Raw genomic sequence first — 20882 nt, 5'->3', positions numbered from 1 at the left:
CTTTCATGTTTAAACGGCAGATTTTACATCTCAATGTCCAATGTAAACTCCATTTAAACTAAGGCGGAAAGAAAACAAAGGGTGCTTTCCTTTCGGAACTTGGTTATTGTTTTAGTGGATGCTGGTAGTTTACATTAAATTTAAGAGAGCTGCTCAACTCTTCTTGTTTCACCCTATGGAGATTAAAACACACACACACACACGTGGTATAACTCCACAAAGATTTTTTAAATGAGGAATATTAAGCTTGCCAGCCACGCTCGTACTCAGACATATTGAAATGGAATAAAATAGGCCCAAGACTGATGAATATTGAATGCCCTGTGTTGGAGGAGGCAAAAAAAAAAAAAAAAATGACACAGTGAACAGGGGACCAGGTGAGATGTGCTGATCAGTGGTCTGTTGGGACGGGTAAAAATAAGGTGAGGGAAGAGCACTCAGGGCGCGTAGAGACGTCGGTGGTGCTGAAGGACAGCGCCGCTAATTAGGGACGGGAGCCCGCTTCTCCCACAGCCGGCCTCTTGCTACTGCAGTTTTGCATTCAGTTCCACACTTATACCAAGATCACCTTCTCAAATGCTTGGAAACTGCATCTGAGCATAAGATACCTGACAGAGGGTGGAATTACTTGAGGCCGAGGAGGGAGCTGGAGAGGAAGAGGCTTTGGAATCAATTGAATTTCTGGGGAGAGATTTAAGGGACACCCTCTCACCCCCTCACTCAATTCCCAAGAAAGGCCAAAGCTCTTAGGTATCTCCAAAATGTTAGCTACTTTATCAGAGCCACAGAAATTATCTTTCTTAGGTGATGCTTTATTATTCCTGTAGAATTCGGTCCCTATTCTTCTCACCTAAAAATCGTCGTCGAATCTGCTACTTGAAACCAAATATTGATGTCATATGAGAACAGTGAAGCTCCACAGAGAAAGGGAATGTAATCTGGGGTTTACATCTGTCTTGTTTGACTAAACCCCTCTTCATAGGAATTCAGATTTTAGCTGCTGAGTTTATTCCATTTCCACGTGTCTTAGAGAAAGGCCAGTTAACCTAGTTGAGCCTTGGAGAGGAGGGTGTGTGTCTATACGTGTCTGTTTATTCTGAAACAATCAATGTTCATGACAATTTACAAGTGGGTAGCAGGGAAGTGTATTCCCAAAAGAGGGCGTATATTTTGCTGCAGCCTGCCCAGCCCCTCATCTCAGAACTTCCTTTTACAAAACCCTAAAGAAGCCTGTTTTCTCAATTGTCATGGTAGTACACAGGACCCCTAATATCAACAGCTCAGACTACTTGTGTTCATCAAAAATCAGGAAGATTATTAACTCAAGTGCTACTATACTGCTATACTTCATATAACCCGATATTGTCTAACAGCTGAGATAAGAATGTCTGTTTTTTTTCCAGTTCATGCTTTACAGATGACCCACCACATGAAACATGATTTATTGCAAAGCACAACTTTTCGCCATTTTCTCTTTTCTGCTAAGTTCCCGGATTAATTTACATTTCTAATGGTTTCTAGAATGTACTATGGGAGGAAAAAAAATAGATTCCACTTCCAAAGACCCCAAATGGTGTTCTTGAAGAAATATGGGTGCCTATGTACTTTACATGAGTTAATCAGGGACACTGTCCTGGTTTGCAGTGGCGTGGAGGGCTTGGGCGTTCTCAGTTGTTCTTCACATTTGGTGACTTCAACTTGTAAAGAACAAAATAGCGTCGCCCTGACTCACTTTGTTAAGTGGCAATTACATTATTTTAGCCTGTAATGAAGGCCCGATAGCCAAAGAATGCGTGGAAGAGGGGGCAGCAGAGAGGTAATTACCACCTAGATAAAATATTTGCCACCGCCTCGGAGGCGCAGCTCCCTGCGCGCTGACTCTCGGTTAATGGTGTGCGCGATTTTGCCCGCAGCTCCGCCACTCCAACCATCAGAACCAATAATCTTTACTTTACCCTGTGCTCGCGTATCGATAGCTTCTTTCGCCTCGGGCGTAGGCTTTGATATGTTAATATTACTGAGTAGCAAATTCTGCAGAGATCATATTAATGTTGTACGTACAGAGTGGAGCTTTGCCTTCGTTGAATATTCAGATATCGGGTTTCAAAAGGCATCTCTTGAAGAAATGAGGCTTCTATTTACAGGAGTCGTCTGTGTTTTTAATCATTAAAAAAAGAAGAAAAACCCACTCTTTTTTCCCCCCCTGAATCTTCTGAGGCTCCCTTATGGGCGCCTCCCCTTTGCCAGACACCGGTCCCTTTCATTTCTCGCTCTGAGTATTTAATAATAAGTGAACAATGTTGATGACGATGGTGATGATGAAGCTCATAATAAATGGATCCATATTGGAATCGCAGGGTGGGAGTTCAAGTGGATAGTGGGCTGTGGACCTCAGAAGTGGGCTAGATGAGAAGACCTAGCTTTTCCTTACGTGGGTGGAAAGTGACATTTTGGCCCTGGTCTCTTTTGTGAAATCGAGATGGCAACTAAAAAGTGGGGGCGGGGGGCGGGAGAGGAAAAAAATGAAAAAAGTGAAGAGGGGAAGCGCCCTTGTTTCGCTTTGTGATCATTCTGCCTTGCAGCCCCAGGCTAATTTCAGAAGCTTAAATACTGCCGTAGCCTCTGGGCCACGCGAAGAGGGAGCGGACCGGCCATGGGCAGGCAGGAGCGCTTTCCCGATTGCCCGTGGCTACACAAAATACAAACTACTTTGAATCAAAACATTTTGGAGGAATTAATATGATCTGAACTCTGCACGTTTTAAGAGAGTTTGAGTTTGTCAGAGCGCTTAGAGGTGACTGGCACGCCAAGGCAAAGGCATTTACGCCGCGGTACAAACATTGTCAGATCTGATTTAATTTCTTTAAAAAAAAAAAAAACTTCCTTGAAATGGAACCTTAGCTTCAATTGCCCAGTCTGCCAATAACAGAGTAGAAGGACCTGACCGCTTATCCCTTTAGCCGGCCTCAAGGCCGGCAGCAGGCTGCTTGAGAGGAGGACGCGGTTTCCTCTGCTTCTCTGGGTTTCAGGAAGGCCCAGAGCCTTGGAATCCGGGATGGAGAAAGCCGTGGATTCTTTCAGCAGCTCCTGAAGGAGTACAACTGGAGGAGGGTGGGAAGCCTTGCTCCTCTTCCTTTGTCAGTACTCTTCGGATTCCAGACGGATTACCTGGAATCACTACTCTCGCTAGCCAAAACTCATCTCTATGGTTCATCCATTATGGGTGAAGATAGAGCCAGAGATACACCTCAAGCCTCGCCTGCCTCCTTAGTCCCCAGTGCAGATTCTGCAGGTTTGAAATTCAATCTCCTTTATATGAAATCTAAAACTCTTTTACCAAAGCATCCAGAGGCATGATTTGTTGGAAATCTTTTGGGGGGTTGAGGGTTATAGAGGGGAAGAGGTGGCTTTCCCACAGCCTACAGCCTTTTCTCTAATTTCTTTAACTGCTTGGAAAATCAACAGAAACCGAAACACTTTCTGCACTGGGGAATGGGGATTAATCTCCCCCCAGCCCCCGCCATACACACACCCTAATATACACCATTACACACCTACCGCCACATTAAACCAGCCAGTCTCTTCACCCACACCTCTCTTTTGTTCTGCCTGGAATCTACAAAAGGAGAAGCGCATTCGGCCCTGGTAATCCAGCTCCACCTGTAATGTTATACCCTTCCCCCAAACAGCACAATTCGCTCCTGACACATCATCAAAGGCCTACTTGATTCCAATTAAGTCCTCATCCTTTGCTGTTTGATTACAATTAATATCTGCTGCCGTGGGGGAGGGGTAACATGGGGGAGGAGGGTTAGGAAGGGTGAGAGGCTAGAGGGGAAGCAGCAGAGAATAATTCTACCCACCCAACTCACAGGCGCACCTCGCAGAAATGCAACCGCAGAACAAACAGGGACAGGAAACTCTTGTAATCGCTTACATATTTTTAATGTGTCAGAAAAAAACGAGCGATCACTGGAGATGAAGAAGGGGAGAAGAAAAATCCCTGCCGTTTGTATTTCTTTCATTTGAATTGTAAACATCTGTTTGGCTGTAAGGCGAACAGATCATTTATTTTGCTCTCAAGATTTGGTCTAATTATGTCAACACCGACGCTACGACGAGTGGGGCGGCGCTGTGGCTTTGGAGAGGATGCGCGCACCGGCCCAGCGCCCGGAAGCCCGCTAGGAAGTATTGATCGCACCTGGAGAGCGCGCGGGACCTCTCGCCACAGCTGGGTGCGTTCTGAGAGGGGGGAGGCGCGGAGGCCGTGCGTGTGGCTCAGAGGCAGATTTAGAGGCTCCGGGGACCCGCGGCTCCTTGGAGACAGCCGCCGCTGTTTCCTCTGCCCTAATAGCCTGGGATGAGAAGAGAAAAAGCTCACCCAGGCGCCGGCGCTTGTCTTTCCCATCCAGTTGCAGCACAGACGGTGGCGGGGTATGTGTGTGTGTGGTGTGGGGGGGCCTGTCTTGTCCTACCCCGCAGTTCACACCCTGCAACGGGGTAGTTGTTTTAAAAATAAGTGGCGGGGTTGGGTGGCCTATAATCAGGTTGCCGAGCGTGCGTGCATCCATTTCCCGTTGCACCTCCTTACAAGGCGGGGAGATAAGCAGAGCAAGTGTGAGCATCTTCGTTGTTTAGATGGACAGACTGAGACCCAGAGTCATTCGCCCAAAGTTGCGTGAGTCGATAGTTGGTCAAATTCTTACTTGTAGCCCGGTACTCTTTCCACTGCCTCACACTGTCTGCAGACACTTGGCCAGATGTCCCCAGCTATGCCAAGGCAGCCAAGGTAAAGCCACCCCATGCTTCTTCAAACTGAGTAAGATCTAACAAGATATGGCAGCTGGAGGATCTGCATCCATGTATTTTGCGCTAGTTTTGTCACACCTGAGCCGGAAGTCTCAGGCTGACTTCTTCCTGTAGCTATGGCAAAGTTATCCCTTTTATGAAAGCCATGTCCTAGGCAAAGGACCTTGAGTAGATCGTTTCTGATTTCTTACCACTGTTACCATAGCTACCCATCAGAATTTGCAGCATCACTGAAAATAGAAAGCCCTATCTCCAAATTCCAAATTTAAAAATAGTGAACTTTGTGAAAGTATTGCTTCTGTGAACTGTATATGGAAAAGGGATGAACTCTGGAGAAGTTCTGCATGAATACACTGGCTATAGAATCAAAGACATTCCTAATTGGGATGCTGAATCTAGAATGATTATCACATAATTTCAATAAGAGCTGACACGTGACACAAGCACCATGAGGAAGTTCAACTAGTAACAATGGGGATGACTACTGTAAATGGCTTGGTGTGGGCCAACGTTTCATAACATTCTTCCTTGAGATCTCATCATTACCATCGGTAGTCTGGATTATCTTAAAGAAGTATCACTCCCTCAGCACCTTCAATCTAAAGGCCAAACCCTGGTGATATTGACCTATTACTTTTTTCCACCTCTCTAAAGAATAAATCACTTGAGAAGAAAGATATCAGGTTCCCCATGTTGCTGTAAACTCTACGAGTTGCCAAATCTTTAGCCAGAACTAGAGAGTTCCCCAAGGCTGCAGCAATGCCAAGTATCAAAGCAACAGAAATTCCCTTTAAAGATGCTGTGACGCAAAAAATAAAAGACTCTAGATTTGATGGCTAATCCTGAATACAAAATAAATCCTTCAGGCAATTTGTGTGTGCATAAAGCATACTCTTAATATGCAGCTTGTGTAACTTACCTAATAAATAAATGTCTACTTGAGCATAAGCCAGAAGCCCAACCTAGATGTAGGAGAGGGAGACTCTGGGCCCAGGGAATTAGCACGTGGGTAGGTAGCAGACTCAGTGGCTTCCCTGGGAGCAGCTGGCTTTCAACACATAAGGTCCACTTTGCCAAAAGTCTTCCAGTTGGGGAGAGCCTGATCTAACAACTTCTTTTAAAAATGATAATCATCCGCATCTCCCTAAATTAGGTTTCTAATCCACTGAAGATTAGTAAATACAAGAAAGTTCTAAAATTGTGTTATTCCCTACCCTTAGCATCCAGGAAAATAATTCATGCATATACTCAAACGCTCTGTTCTCTCACTCATCATAAACTGGAAGCTAACTGGCAACTGGGTGAGATTTCTTGGTCCTGATTTGTATACTGGCTAGTATGCAAGAGAGGAAAGTTTATGTAAGAATATCAATTTGCTTATGATTCGTAGTGACTGTGAGTAGAGGTCCATTTTTAGAAGAGGGCTATGTGAATTTTGCATAAAGACATTGATTTCTCTTTGTTTAATATATTTGGTGTAGACTTATCTAATTCCTAAAATAATCAGGATCAAAATTCTCACAGTATGACTCTACACCACAGATTCAATAATAGCTACCTTGCTTTCCTGTTCATCTAAAATTTTAAGAAGTCATTTAAGAATTTATTTTTGAAATGCATTTTACATCTGTAAGTACAGAGTGAAACCGATAACAAAAGTGAAATGGTAGTCTTAGGTCCAGGAATCTGGCGGAACATTTTTATTATTGTATTTTGGCTTAAAACTCGGTAAGACTATGAAGAGGGGGAAGTTACAGGAGAATTTGTTTTTAGCTCCTAAAGCAGGTGTTTACATGGTTTGCCATTGCATTGGCTACAAGTTTGATGTCAAGAAATGGATTTTAATTTGACAATTGAGATTATGAACTCTCAGATTTCTAACTGAGAACAGGTTTTCAGACACTGGCATGGAGGTTTTGGCAGAGTGCACAGGACCTAACTTCTAGCCTGAAGATGGTTGGCTACCCTGACATTCCCACTGTTTACTCTTCTGGTTTTTGTTGGTTTGTTGTTGTTTTTTAGAGGGGCTTTAGAATGCTTAGGGAGAAAGATCTTGGTCTCCAGCACTTGCAAGGAAAACTTGGGTGACCAAAAGAGAGTCAGGAAGAATTCCAGAAGGTACAGGGGTAGAAATGTTTTAAGAGTGGGGCTAGGTTAACTTCTTCTGTCTCCTCAGGTTTGGGATCCCTTTGCCTTTTTAAATGTCCTCCCAGGTTCTTTTGCAACCCAGCCCAGGGAAAATACCAGAATCTGAATGCCAGAATTTCTACCACCGATGTAACATTCCATATGTGCTAGTTAGTAAATGAGGGTAGGAGATACCTTGGAGGCAAGTGGTAAATCCTAGTTCAGTGCTTCTCAAACTTTAATGACCGTGTGAATCATCTGAAGCTCTCATTAAAATGCAGATTCTGACTCAAAAAGTTTGGAGGTGGGTCTGAGATTTTGCGCTTCTAGCAAGTTACAAAGTAAAAATATTTTAGACAACGCTCTTCTGCCCATTTTTCTTCTCCCACCTACTTTTTTAAAACCTCTTTTCTCTCATAGAACTTGTCCCTTTTCTGGATGTGGGTTGTAAGATTGACCCTAGCTGACGAAATAAAATACATGATCAAAAAAGCCAACTTCGAATTTGCCTCGGACACTTAAAAACTCTGCCTTCAGATTGCTCAATGCATGAGGTGGTTTTGGATCCCGGAACTGTATAGTCACCATGCTAGCAGGGTGGACATTGGCTCCAAAGTCTTGCAGTGGGGGAGGAATTGGACACTGGGAAATGCTTCTCAGAGACGATCACCCTTGGATCCTCAAGTCCTCTTCAGTTATTGTCAACTGCCTGAGGATAGGGAACATACACTGCTGTTCCTGGAGGAGATTGAAGCTCAGGGGGCTTTCTGGAGCTTGGAGGCGAAAGCTTCTGTTCCAGGAACCCCAGCATGGCAATATTGCCTTGGTGATTTTGCTACTGACAATTATCTTTGCTTTGCTCCCTAATAGTAATAATGACAATGACATTTACAAAGACAATTACAAAAACAATATTATTGTCAGCTAACATTTAATAAGTATTACGATTACTTATTCTAGGTCTTGTTCTAGGTCTTGTGCTGATATTGAGGGCTGACATACAATAGAGGTATTTAACCTATCATCACCTGTATGGATTAGAAATTTCTTTCAATGAGTAACTGGTTTTTAGCAGTGCCTGGGATTGAGTGACTGTTTTGCCTTTAATTGGCAGATGGATGAGGAAAAGATGGCAGTTTTCAAACACTTTGGAAAAGACAGTAATTGTGGATCAAACGTTTCCATCCAATGTGTACATTGTGCATCTGTGTGTGTACATAAACACACAACCATGTATAAGTAATACCTAGTCTTTGTGAGCTTAACTATTGGAATTCAGGTTTTTGATTAATTGAAGTGTTTCTTAGTGTGGATGTTGCCAAAATTAACACTGGTGAGTCAGTCTACACTCCATAGGATGCCAAGGTTTCTAACAATTGTACACTCACAGACATTTTCACAAACATTGAAAAGACATGACCCTGAGTAGTATTTGAAAGAACATTTAGAGCAGCTCTCTGTGATGATCTGGGGGATATATAAGTCCAACTGTTAGCATGTATTCCCAAATCCAGAATAGTCTTTTGATGTTAACTGCCTCTCATGCAGTTAGCTTCTTTCAGTGTCACTAACATGTTATATACTTTTTTTCTCCCAAGGTGGCACCTGTGTGGTCAACCCCACAGACTTATTTTGCTCTGTCCCTGGCCGTTTGTCCCTTCTTAGTTCTACTTCCAAATACAAGGTGACCATTGCTGAGGTAAAGAGGCGCCTCTCCCCACCCGAGTGCCTCAATGCTTCACTCTTGGGAGGCATTTTGAGAAGGTAAGACAAAGCTGTATTCTGGCACAGAATTTCTGCTAACTGATACCATACCCTCAACCCTTAGTCATGATGTCTTCCATCTGATAGTGTATTCCCCATGTGGTCAAGTTGTCTCATAATTTTCATCAGAATGTGAACTTTCAAAACCTAGTTTTTGTTTGTTTTTGTACAGAGCAAAATCGAAGAATGGGGGCCGCTGCCTGAGAGAGAAATTGGATAGGCTTGGCTTAAACTTACCAGCAGGAAGACGGAAAGCAGCTAATGTCACCCTCCTCACTTCCTTGGTCGAAGGTATGACTTTTCAGTTTAGCAAAATAATGCTGGAAGGTTGGCATGTCTTTGAAACTCAGGTTTCTTAAACTATGCTGTTTTATTTTTGTCTGTACCATTAAGCAAGTCAGTTAACAGTTAAGATAAATTTCCTAAATTATCTTGACAATGATGATTAAATTAGACTTAATATAAGATTTAGATAATTCATAAAATATCATTTAATTTACTAATCTTGGTAGTACTAGGAAATAAGACAATGGAAGTTTTGGGTACTTCTCCAAATAGCCTCTAAATAACAGCAACATGAAATTGGCAGTACTCTTGTCATTTGCATTATTGTTTATTTTAGAGTTTAAGTAAATCTAACTTAACTCTTTGTAATTCAGTACAACATGATCTACAGGAGAAATAACCCTTTATGAAGAGTTCACAGGGGTCTAGGCATGATACTGAGACTGAAATCATGTTGTATTAATCCTAGTAGACCTCTCTAAAGACATGGTGAACTTTCAAGGCTGTATGGATGGATAAGCTCAGGTCAGTCAGAGAGAGGTTAAGGTTAACCAGTCATACAGAAAGAGAAATGGAAATGAATATATTCCCAGAAGTTGTTTTTTTCCAACTTACCTCTTCCCTTTTTTTCTCCTGTTAAGGTCTAAACTTTACATATTCTTATTCAGTCTTCTTTTAAGGAGAGTTATTATTGAAAGGTTTTTTTTTAACATTGTGGGGAACTTTTTGAATGTCAAAGGAAAGTTTTTTCATCATGTAGAATGCTATTGTTTAAAATATAAAAGGCAGGGGCCTTTTGCCAAGCCTCACCTTGAACACACCTGCTTTACTTCATACATCTGTTATATGTCTATATGGCACTGTAGGAAGTAGTGAATGAAACACAAAACCAAACATCTATAATTTTTTTCAGATTTTCAATATGTAGCATTTACTGTACAACATTGAGAAGTAGTGTGTTCTTGATATTTGTCTTCGCAGAATTGCTTTGGTGATTTTGCTCTTAACAGCCATCTTTGCTGTGTTCCCTGATAGTAGTCACAATAATAACAACCACAACAATAACATTGACAACTGACATTTACTGTGTTACTATTACCATGTTCTAGGTCTTCTGTTGTGTTTGCCTGTGTGTGCTGGTACTAAAGGCTGGCATATGGTAGATAGCTTTAACCTATCATACACCCACATTGGGAAAGAGCAAAGTAGAAAAAAAATGACTAACAGGTTGATTCCAAAGGGAGACAGATTTATGCACATTTTAGGTAAAAATTTGGGTAAAAATTATTGTTATCATTGTTTAAAAATATAACAAAACATTTGCTCAGGATAACAGAAGGGATTCAAGAATCATATGGGTGGTAGGACTCGAGTAGTTCTCAAACCCAACTACACAGTAGAGTCAATTGAAAAGATTTCTGACAAAGTGCCTGGGTCTCATTCGCAAATCAACTGAAACTCATTCTGGGGGGATGGCTTAGGCATCTAAAGTTTTTAAAGCTCCCCAGGTGATTCTGATGTATAGTGGTGTTTAAATATCGTTGATTTAATTGTTCCTTGGAATACTTTTCACTATCCAGGATGATTGTTTATGAATGCTCATGAAATTTCTAATTGGTGTGAAAATTATCAATCCCAGTAAAGACTTTTCTCCATGCTGTCTATGAAAGTACTGGTCAGTACAAACAGAAGAGCCACAAAAAGTATGTTCACAATTCTTATTGATTTTTATGGTAGCCAAGAGCACTGGGATATCCTGCGTGGGAATCATCAATCTGTACTAGCATCAAGGGTGCAGGTCAAATATGTGGAATCCTAGGATGATCTCTGGAGTCTTGCCATCCTACTCTTTCTGCATACCTCTCCTATCCCAAAAGTGCCTGACTTGTGTTCTATTCCTGTGGCCTCTGCTCACAGACAGTTATCAGCCTTGGCTAATGAAACAAGATTTTATCCTTTTGAGGAGCATCTTATCTTAATTGTGTGCTTTTGAAATCCCCAATATCTTCAGGATGCAGAGAAATAAATCTTTCACTATTGAATTCCAGGCACATTGATGAAACCTTAGAAAACAGATTTAGAGCCAAAGAGATCTTTTGCACCATTCCATTCCTGACATAGTAACACCCTCAAACACACTTTCATACAGACACACACACACACACACACACTTTAAAGTTTTAGTACTATATACAATATTCTCTGACATTTTAATTTGATTCCATATTTTGTTTCTTTTAATGTTCATTGTAAACCCACTACATTTATTTCACAACTCACTGTCGAGTCATGAGTCATGACCTACAGTTTTAAAAATTACAAGTTATATTGGGGTATGAGGAGAACCTAATCTTTGACATACAAGGACATTTTATCTACATTGAAATAGGCTTCCTTATAACCCTGAGCTGACATGAAGAGTGACTTCATTGTTGATGACTCTCTTTTATATTTTTATCCCCATATTTCAGTTGGGTTGGTGGTAACAGCTGATGACTCCTTTCCAGCCAGCAAGATGCCATGTTCTGAATTAGGTCATGGCCCCTGGAACTCTGCAGACAGTATTAGGTGTATACAGAATAATAGTAACCCAACTCTGATTCATCAAACCTCCTGAGACATTGAAATCGTTGATGTTTATCAGCATTTTTGGCAACTTGATCCAACATGGGTCTAATGTTTGTTCCATTTGTACGGTTTTACTCCTGTATGAATTTCACCATACTTACCATTTCTTGTTTATAAATTCTTGGATTGACCGTGTTTTTGAGTAATGTTTTCTCCCTCAATCAAATATTTTTGCAAGAGCCAGAAACTTTTTAGACATTTTTATTTTCAAAAATTCAAAAACTAAAGATTTCTAGTATCTAAAATAGGCCATTGGCTTTCTTAAATGGTCTTTCTATGGTCTTGTGGGAAAGAATACTACTATTTCTTTCATCATTTTTAAACTGAAATCTCTCCTTTATCTTCTGGATTTTCTACATTAACTTATATGTGCATTTTAATTACCAATAGTTAGTAACTTAGCTTTTCTTAACTATCTCTAGAAACTGTTGCTTGAAATTGTTATAGAATAGTCTAGCCATGACCAGATGAGTAGTTTCTCAAACATCCTGATGACCCAATACATTACTGGGGTTCAATCATACTTCCGCATTTTAGCATAATATTGAGCATAAGAGAAAAAAATATCTAATTGATTGTATACCTCACAGAGTAGACTTAGAAATAAATCTCATGAAGGTTAAACTTCTACGACTTTGCAGTATTTGACTCTGCCTCTTTGTGGGGAAGATTTGAATATAGCCTTGCCATTGCTGATATTTTCATAGACTACCAATGAAGGAATAGTGTGTGGGGACCCTGGAAGGCTTTCCACACAGAGATGATGTAATCTTTGTGAAGAGCCAATCAATGAACAATAAGGTGCCTTATGATGGGGATTCAAATTAGCAAATGAACATTTGTTTTTCAAAAACCACACTTGTTACTGACATAACAGGTTTCATTAGCATATCCCTAGGTTTCTATGCTTGCCTTTGGTTTTTACTTTTAAAAAATTATTTTAAAAATCATTTTTCCTATATTCCTTTTAAATGGAGTCACTCTATGAATAGCTCCTAGCTTTGTTTTCAAATCCACATATTAGAGCCATTATTTTTAGAAATCATTTTAGGGATGTATAAGATAGGGTTATTTGATGCAAATTTATACTATATTCCAATAATTCACAACTTTTCCATTACAAATATTATCGTACCTATGAACTAATGGGATGAAGAACTTTAGACTGACTGAATGTTTTCCTACCTGATAAAGTTGTTTGAACAGTGAACATTTTAGTAAGGCAGATATTTAGACTGGGGATTTTGGGGGGGTCTACATAACATAGATTATTTAATTTTGAATGAGACAGAAATGTTTGAATTGAGTCCCATGAAAGCAATACCACATTTAACTTCTTTTTCAACTCATATGTCTTCATCTAAGTGGTTTAAATCTATAGGCAATAATTAGGTATAACTCCTTGTATGCTGTTTTATTACAAGTCTCTTCTTTCCATTTTCCTTTGCTAATTACATTGCTCTCATCCATTCTAGTATCTATAATATCAGAAATATGTCAGTCTCTGAAAAATACAGTGGCTTGGATTTGCTTAACTGATCTTCTTGAAGAGACGTTGGAATAATTTTATACTCTTCTAGAGTGGAAATAATTCTCTTCTAGAGTGGAAACTATTCTCTCTAGAAAACATTCAAGGAATTTGACCAATATTATAATTCTAGTTTTAACACCCTTGTTATATGTTTATTATTCTTGAATTGGCAACTTCTGTGGATGCCTCCTCCATGTTTTACTTCAGAAGAATGTTTGCAGAGTTGGTTATTCAAATAAATACAAGGAGTCAATGATCTTTTCATTCCTGCATATCACTCCTTTCTTACCTAGGAAGTTCCAAGATGAATGACATCGCAGAGTATTACCAGAAGAGAATTCTGTCTGCCTGAGTGGTGTGCTTCCTGTGACAGTTCTGCTGCATTTGCAAAAGCTTATGTAACCTTCTCAGCCAACACTCAGGGTTCTGAAAGTATAGATTATTTAATCTCATAAATATAAATACCTTGAGCTGAAATTTGTTATGATAGAAGATCAAATTCTCTCTCTCTCTGTCTCTCTCTCTCTCTCTTTCTGTGTGTGTGTGTGTGTGTGTGTATGTTTAAACAGTATGGGACAATGGAGGCTATAAATATGTATCTGCAAAAGAAAGGGAACCAGTTCCAAATATTGTGTATGATCTCCATCAATCTTTCTCAGTTTAAATCCTTAGTAACTGTTGCTCTTGTCTTTCATTTCAAAATATATACTCTCATACCCTATCTTGGACATCTTAGCTCATGTAAATTAGTTGTTTTGTGCTACTTGCAAAATCTATTAACCCTTTTCCTGGTACTCCTCCCACCACTTCTTACCCTCAGAATAATATCAGTTTTGAAGTAGGGCCTGACTTTGGACTGGTTACTTAACCAAGCTGAGCTTCATTTTCCTAATTCATAAATAAAGACCATCATATCTATACTGATGAGGATAATGCCAGCTGTTATAACAGTTCCCAAAATGTCTATGGCTTAACATAATAGAAGCTAATTTCTCACTCATCACAGTCTGATGTGAATGTTCATTATGAGGGAACTTTTTTATTGTCAGTGTCTCATTTGGAGACCCAGGGACCCAGAATTCTTCCATCCATAGCTTACTTTGCCTAAGTCTTAGGAATCCTATTCATCTAACTCACAGATGAGGAAAGGCATAATGGTGAAAGTATACTGCTTCTTATCCACTCTAGCCAGGAAATTACCCAGTTACTACTCTTCTCGTTCTATAAGAACTAGTCATGTGACCACACCTTATTGTGAGGATAACAGTGGGATATGCTAGAAAATGTAATCTCTAGCTGGGCAGAGTCTTCTCAGAAACAACTCTATCATATATAAAGAAAAGATAAAAATTTTATGGTCTAGCACCCATATCTACCCACAACATCTGCCCTATGTTTCTTTTGCAGGATTAACTACATTCACATAGATTAAACATTTGCACAATAGGCCTCTCATAGAGCCACTAAATAAAAATCAGTACATGTGTCCTAATGTGTGGTTGCTGGAGTCAAACAAACTTGTCTGAACTCACTTCTACACTTGCTGTAAGGGAAGACACATAACCTGTCTGAGCATAAGTGTCCTTATTTATAAGGTGGTGTTAAAAAATAACACCCTTCACATAAGATTGTTGCAAGAGTTAAATCAGAATGTTTGCAAAGCACTTACCACGGTGCCCAGCATAAAGTCATTATTCTCAAATGAGAAAACTAAAAGCAAAGTGAGAATAGCTGTTCTGCACAGGATTATACAATTGGGTGCAGCAAGGATGAGAAACCAGATCTTCTGGTTTGCAGCATCATGGCATATTTTCCATTTGGATTTGTGTTTGTGGCATATATCATGAACAGTTTCATTGCAGAGTTACTTCTGAATTTAACCAAAGTAAAACTCAGGGATAGAAAAAAGGTTACCAATCTTTAAGCCTGTTTTTCACATTAGATTGGTCCTCCCCTTCTGCTAGGAACCTTGAACAAGTTTCTTGAACTTTCTTGTGTCCAAGCTTCAAAAACTTTGTCCACTAGTACAGGGTTTTTAAAACCTGATGAACCTTCTGCTTCTACTTAATCCCTCAAAGTTAGGGGGACATTAAATCTTGGTTTAATTTCTTCTGGAAAAAATTATCAATAGTATCCATTGTACTTTTTAAAGGATGCCAATTCATTAAGTTATTAGTTACAAGATTCCCCTACAAAACCTTTTTATTCCACTGTGGCCAAACTTCCAAAAGGCAGTAGAAAGAAATCCTACCACTTGGAGTATTTCCCTTCTGCCTTTAATCTTGAGCCTAAATTATTGTATTCTCAAGAAACAAGGGAAAACAACCGATTTGTCAATGAACTCTTTCCTATAGATAAGATCTACTAAGAAAGTTTTCTTGGTGTGATTAGTCTATGACTTTGGAAAGAAGTATCATTGACTGCATGAGAAGTATAGGCTTGGAAACCGGAATCAATTATTAGGGATAACATCTGTTTAGGGAATGCTCATCATAAGTCATTCTTCTCATAGAGTTTAGAACAAAGCTAATATTCTTGTTGCTCTTACACAGGTACCAACAATCAGCTTTTTTTGGGTGGTGGTGGTGACATACGAAACTAAAAGTCATATGAAACTTGAGCAACTCATGGACCTCATTTCCCAAATAGCTCCTTCACTGGCCTTCTCCAGACATTGCATTCCCACATTAGTCCCACCTTTGGGAGAAAGGTTTTCAGCTTTCTTCTAAAAGTATATTTGATATGAAAAGTGTAGTGCATTGATCTCTTGTATTAATAGCTCTAATTGATGTTCACTTTAGTTAGACAGTCTCACCTGGAAAAGCTCTGCTGTTCCCTTTTGCATACACACATTCTGGCACTCACAGTGTTTTCTTGGAGACAGTTTTGCATATTTTTTAGACTATTAGGTTTTGTATCATTCATAAATGTCTTATTCTAAGTACAGGATAATTTCTATGTAGGAGACTCTGCTTCGGTAATTGGTAATTAGATAAAACTTATTGTTATCTATTATCTAAAAACTTACATTTATCAGTATTCAAAAATTGGTCTCAATGAACCTGAAATAGTATCACTCAATATTATGGATAAATATATACCATCTTAGAGTATATCTTTTAAAATTATTTGCAAACTTTCTAATATCACTCCCCTGTGCTGCATTTTAAGATTTCATTCATTTCTGGGGGGTGGGGATGGTATTTGCATGTAGAGGCAGAAGGAATAGGATACTATACATACGTCACTGTGTCTGACTATGTGCTTGGGTGTCCATAAACTCCTGTTCCTACTCATAGTGACTGTGCCACATAAAGACAAATATAGCCAAACCAATTTGCCTCAGTTTTTCCCTTGCCACCTTTGACCTAGCTCATTATTCACTCTTGCACATAGTGATGCTCACTAAAAATAATGTTTGAATTCTCTTCTTAGTGTCTTTCTTTTCTTTTTTCTATGATTCTTCCTTTCAAAACTTAATGGATCAACTAATGCTTTATTCCTTTTTTTGTTTTGTTTTGTTTTGTTTTGTTTTTAGAGACAGTCTTAAGAGCTCTGTTGTCCAGACTGGAGTGTAGTGGCGTGAACACAGCTCACTACAGCCTCTACCTCCTAGACTCAAGGGGTCTTCCTGCCTCAGCCTCCTGAGTTGCTGAGACCACAGACACGTACCACCATGCTTGGCTAATTTTTGATTTTTTGGTAGAGATGGGGATCTCACTTTTTTGCCCAGGCTGGCCTGGCTCAAGTGACCCTTCCGCCTTGGCCTCCCAAAGGCTAGATTATAGGAATGAGCTGTGGCCCCCACTGCTTACATTTATTGAAATTTGTAGGTATTTTAATCAAATTGCAGGCTATAATTATTCTTAGTGATGACTAACTTTTATTGAATAACAATGGAAAACTTGCAATTACCCACATTCCATCTACAATAAATATTTGAGTTCAGAATTAAATCTTTCTAAGAATAAGGCAAAGAGTAATTTTACTTTTTGATTAATATAAGTTTAAATAAATAATACAAACAAATAGTTCAGGATTCAAAAGTTACAGAAAAGTATTCAGTAAAATACTTCCTTTTCACTCTGTTCCCCAGTCATTCACTTCCCCTCCCAGAAGAAAACAAATGTTATTAGTTGATCTTTTTCCTTCCAAGGATATATGTGTGTATCTCTTTTATTCATTTTTAAAATAAATTACAGTATTCTGTAGACACTATTTTGCAATTAATTTTTTCACAGTTTGTCTTAGTGTTCATTCTTTTTTTTCAGTGCTTACAAGTTGTTTGTTCTTTTAAACACTCATGGTATTTTACTGAATGAATTTATTACAATTTATTTAACCAGTCCTCTTCTGAATATCATTTAGGTGTTTTCAGTCTTTGGCTATTACAAATAGTGCTTCAATGAAGAACCTCAGACTTATACAAATAGTTCCACAGATATGCAAGCACATATCTTCAATAAATGTCTAGGAATGGCGTTGCAGGGTCAAGAAATGATTTGCATTTATAGTTTTGATTGATTATTGGCAGATTCTCCTTAATAGTGGTTGCAAATTTATAATCCTGTTAGTAATGAGGGTAAGAAGCATTGACATTATAGTACTTTCCTGTACTCTAAATTAAACAGGAGGCTATTAATTTTTTTATCATTGCTTATTTGATTGACTAAAAAAAATCTCTATTATGAGGGAGATTCAGAATATTCTTGGACTTTTATGAGCTTTTCTATTTACTTATTTTGTATTTATGGAGTAATATTTGTACTTACCTTATTGGTTTGTAAGTTTTCAGTCTTATTAGGAAAATTGGCTTATTAAATGTTAGTAAGTCTTTCATATGACTTACTTTCATTTTTCAGTTGGCTGTTATGGGTTTTTGTTTATTTGCTTTGTTTATTGAGGTCTTTGCATGCAGAACTTTTTTACATTAATATAATTATATTCTCATATTTTATTTCATGGCTTTTAGTTTTAATTGCAACACTGTACAAGGCCTTTTTAATTCCAAGATCATAAAAATACTATGTTATCTTCTATTTACTATGTGGTTTCATTTTTTATGTTTAAATCTATGATCCATCTGGACTTTTGTTTCATGGCTAAATGTATGCTATAGATGCAGTTTCATTTGTTTTTTTCCAGGTGGCCACCTTGTTGGCTTAACATTTTCTATTGATAATCCATCTTTTTCCTACGAACTTTAAGTGCAAGCTTCATCTTATATTAAATCCCCCTTAACAAATATGCTTTTCCAATAGGCTGAAGTCTTCGTTTCCCTAACAATGCTCTCTCTACTTCTACTACCACATTTTCTCTTTTGTCTATAGAGTTCGTACCATATTAGCCAAATAAGGGAGTTCTCATCATGCAAGAACCCAGACAGACAGAGGCTCTTATCGTTTCATATTAACTTGCTAGTGGCTGCTTTCCCTTTTGTATAAGTCATAGAATCCTTATATTTTTGGAAGATGTGCAGTTCATCCCTACCTAGTGCTTTCTCTTTATCTTAGGAGAGTGGTTTCTCATCTCTGGTTTGAGAGAATTACTTTAGGAGCATTCAAAAACTGCAGATGCCCTGGCACCAGAGATTGATTGATACGGGGTGAAACACTTTTTTTAAATTATTATACTTTAAGTTCTAGGGTACATGTGCACAACATGCAGGTTTGTTACATATGTATACATGTGCCATGTTGGTGTGCTGCATCCATTAACTGGTCATTTCCCTCCCCTCTCCCCCCACCCCACGACAGGCCCCAATGTGTGATGTTCCCCACCCTGTGTCCAATTGTTCTCATTGTTCAATTCCCACCTATGAGTGAGAATATGTGGTGTTTGGTTTTCTGTCCTTGGGATAGTTTTCTCAGAATGATGGTTTCCAGCTACATCCATGTCCCTATAAAGGATATGAACTCATCCTTTTTTATGGCTGCATAGTATTCTGTGGTGTATATGTGCCACATTTTTTTTAATCCAGTCTATCATTGATGGACATTTGGGTTGGTTCCAAGTCTTTGCTATTGGTGAAAAACATTTTTTAAAGCAAATTTCTAGGTTATGGGAGTAGCAAGGGTTGAGAAAGCCTGCCTTCAAGTATAGTCTATTTTATTAAATGGCTCCACTGATAGAGGGATTTACTCTATTTTTCTGTTTTTCATAGGTTTTTCTGTATATATTTAATTCTTTCTAACAAGTCTCTTTTGCTCTAGTTCTTCCTTATATTCTAGGAGGGGATGCTTCACAAGACTGTTATCATAATTAACATACTAGTAACATAATCTGAAAGCTTTTTCATTTAACAGATGTCTACTGAGTAACTATTGTGAATCAGATGCTGTGCTAAGTGCAGGATATTTAATGGAGAATGAAACTTTCACTTTGAAACACAAAGTGTTGGTGTTTGACAAAAGCAACATCAAACTAGTGAAACTACTATATTATAAGGCACCTCTCCAGGCCATAGATCCTATGATGTATAGAGTCGTGGAATGCATTCCTTTCCGAAAAGTCTGGGAAATCTGTAAGTCAGGGCATCAGATATACTTACTTTGTGCTTCAGCTCCAGGGTTTGCTAAAGCTTGATATTATAAGAATTTACTTAATTCTCAAATTTGCTTTCTAATAGGTACTTCTTGGAATAATCCCATAGAATTGAATGTGCTATTTCTCTGTATGTGAAAATAAAATTCAAATCATAAATATATGACTGGAGTTTAACACATGCAAATTGTTATTTTCATTTAATAACATTGGGTTTTGTAACAGTAAGTTAAACTGAATTGTTTTTAAGGCAATATTATTAGAGTGACAGTTGATGAGAATTATCTATTGAATAACAATGTACAAGTACTGCTTAGTAAAAATTAGTGTTAAATATTAATTTTTTAGTTGTGTAAAGTAATTTTTTTGAAAATACCATAATTTTAAAGAAATAATTTTGTTTGTTTGTTTGTTTTGAGGTGTAGTCTCACTCTGTCACCCAGGCTGGAGTGTAGTGGCATGCTCTCAGCTCACTGCAACTTCTGCCTCCCGAGTTCAAGCAATTCTCTGCCTCAGCCTCCTGAGTAGCTGGGATTGCAGGTGCCCGCCACCACACACAGCTAAATTTTTTTTTGTATTTTTAGTAGAGATGGGGTTTCATCATCTTGGCCAGGCTGGTCTTGAACTCCTGACCTCGTGATCCACCGGGCTTGGCCTCCCAAAGTGCTGGGATTACAGGCATGAGCCACCACACCTGGCCTAAAGAAAGAAAAATTCTTAATGACTGTATAACGATTGAAAGTCAGGTATATTTATTTTTATTGTTAAAATGCATTTAAACCTGCTTCTTATAAAACTCAGGATCTTGGCACAATGTGCAATCAGTTTTTCCTTAAAAAACATTTTGCCATTAACTTTCTATTTCAGAGCAACATCAATGAATGTCACTTAAATTTTTCCTGATATTTCTTCCTAATTTTTTACTTTTTGCTTTGGAGTGTGGAAAAGTGAATTCTCTAAAATCAAGGGGGAAATTTATCTTTTACGTTCTTGCTATGTTCTGGAATTTATTTGTGCCTGCTTTTTAAGAGATATGTTTAATATAAGTATTAAATATCTGGTTCTGTTACTACTGAAAAGATGAATATCCTTCATGGTTTTCACTTTTTTAGTAGGTGGGGTTACTATGTGGCACATACAGCCTAAAGCCTTGCTCTTGGAATACTTTTCTCCAAGCACCAACCTGATCCACCTA

At 38.7% G+C, this 20882-nt stretch overlaps 1 protein-coding gene across 1 annotated transcript in view; it reads left to right on the top strand.

Moving 5' to 3' along the window:
- Positions 1–20882, top strand: part of TFAP2D (transcription factor AP-2 delta) — a 59140-nt gene that overhangs the window by 6764 nt on the left and 31494 nt on the right. The window contains exons 4-5 of the mRNA XM_003254169.1: positions 8535–8700; positions 8873–8991. Of these exons, the coding sequence (XP_003254217.1) occupies positions 8535–8700; positions 8873–8991 (285 nt within the window). The remainder of the gene's footprint in view (positions 1–8534; positions 8701–8872; positions 8992–20882) is intronic.

The sequence above is a fragment of the Nomascus leucogenys genome, chromosome 22a (assembly GCF_006542625.1).
Source record: "Nomascus leucogenys isolate Asia chromosome 22a, Asia_NLE_v1, whole genome shotgun sequence".
Classification (NCBI taxonomy): Eukaryota; Metazoa; Chordata; class Mammalia; order Primates; family Hylobatidae; genus Nomascus; species Nomascus leucogenys.
Note: the sequence above shows the minus strand (reverse complement) of the source record. Positions and strands in the feature narration are given on the sequence as shown.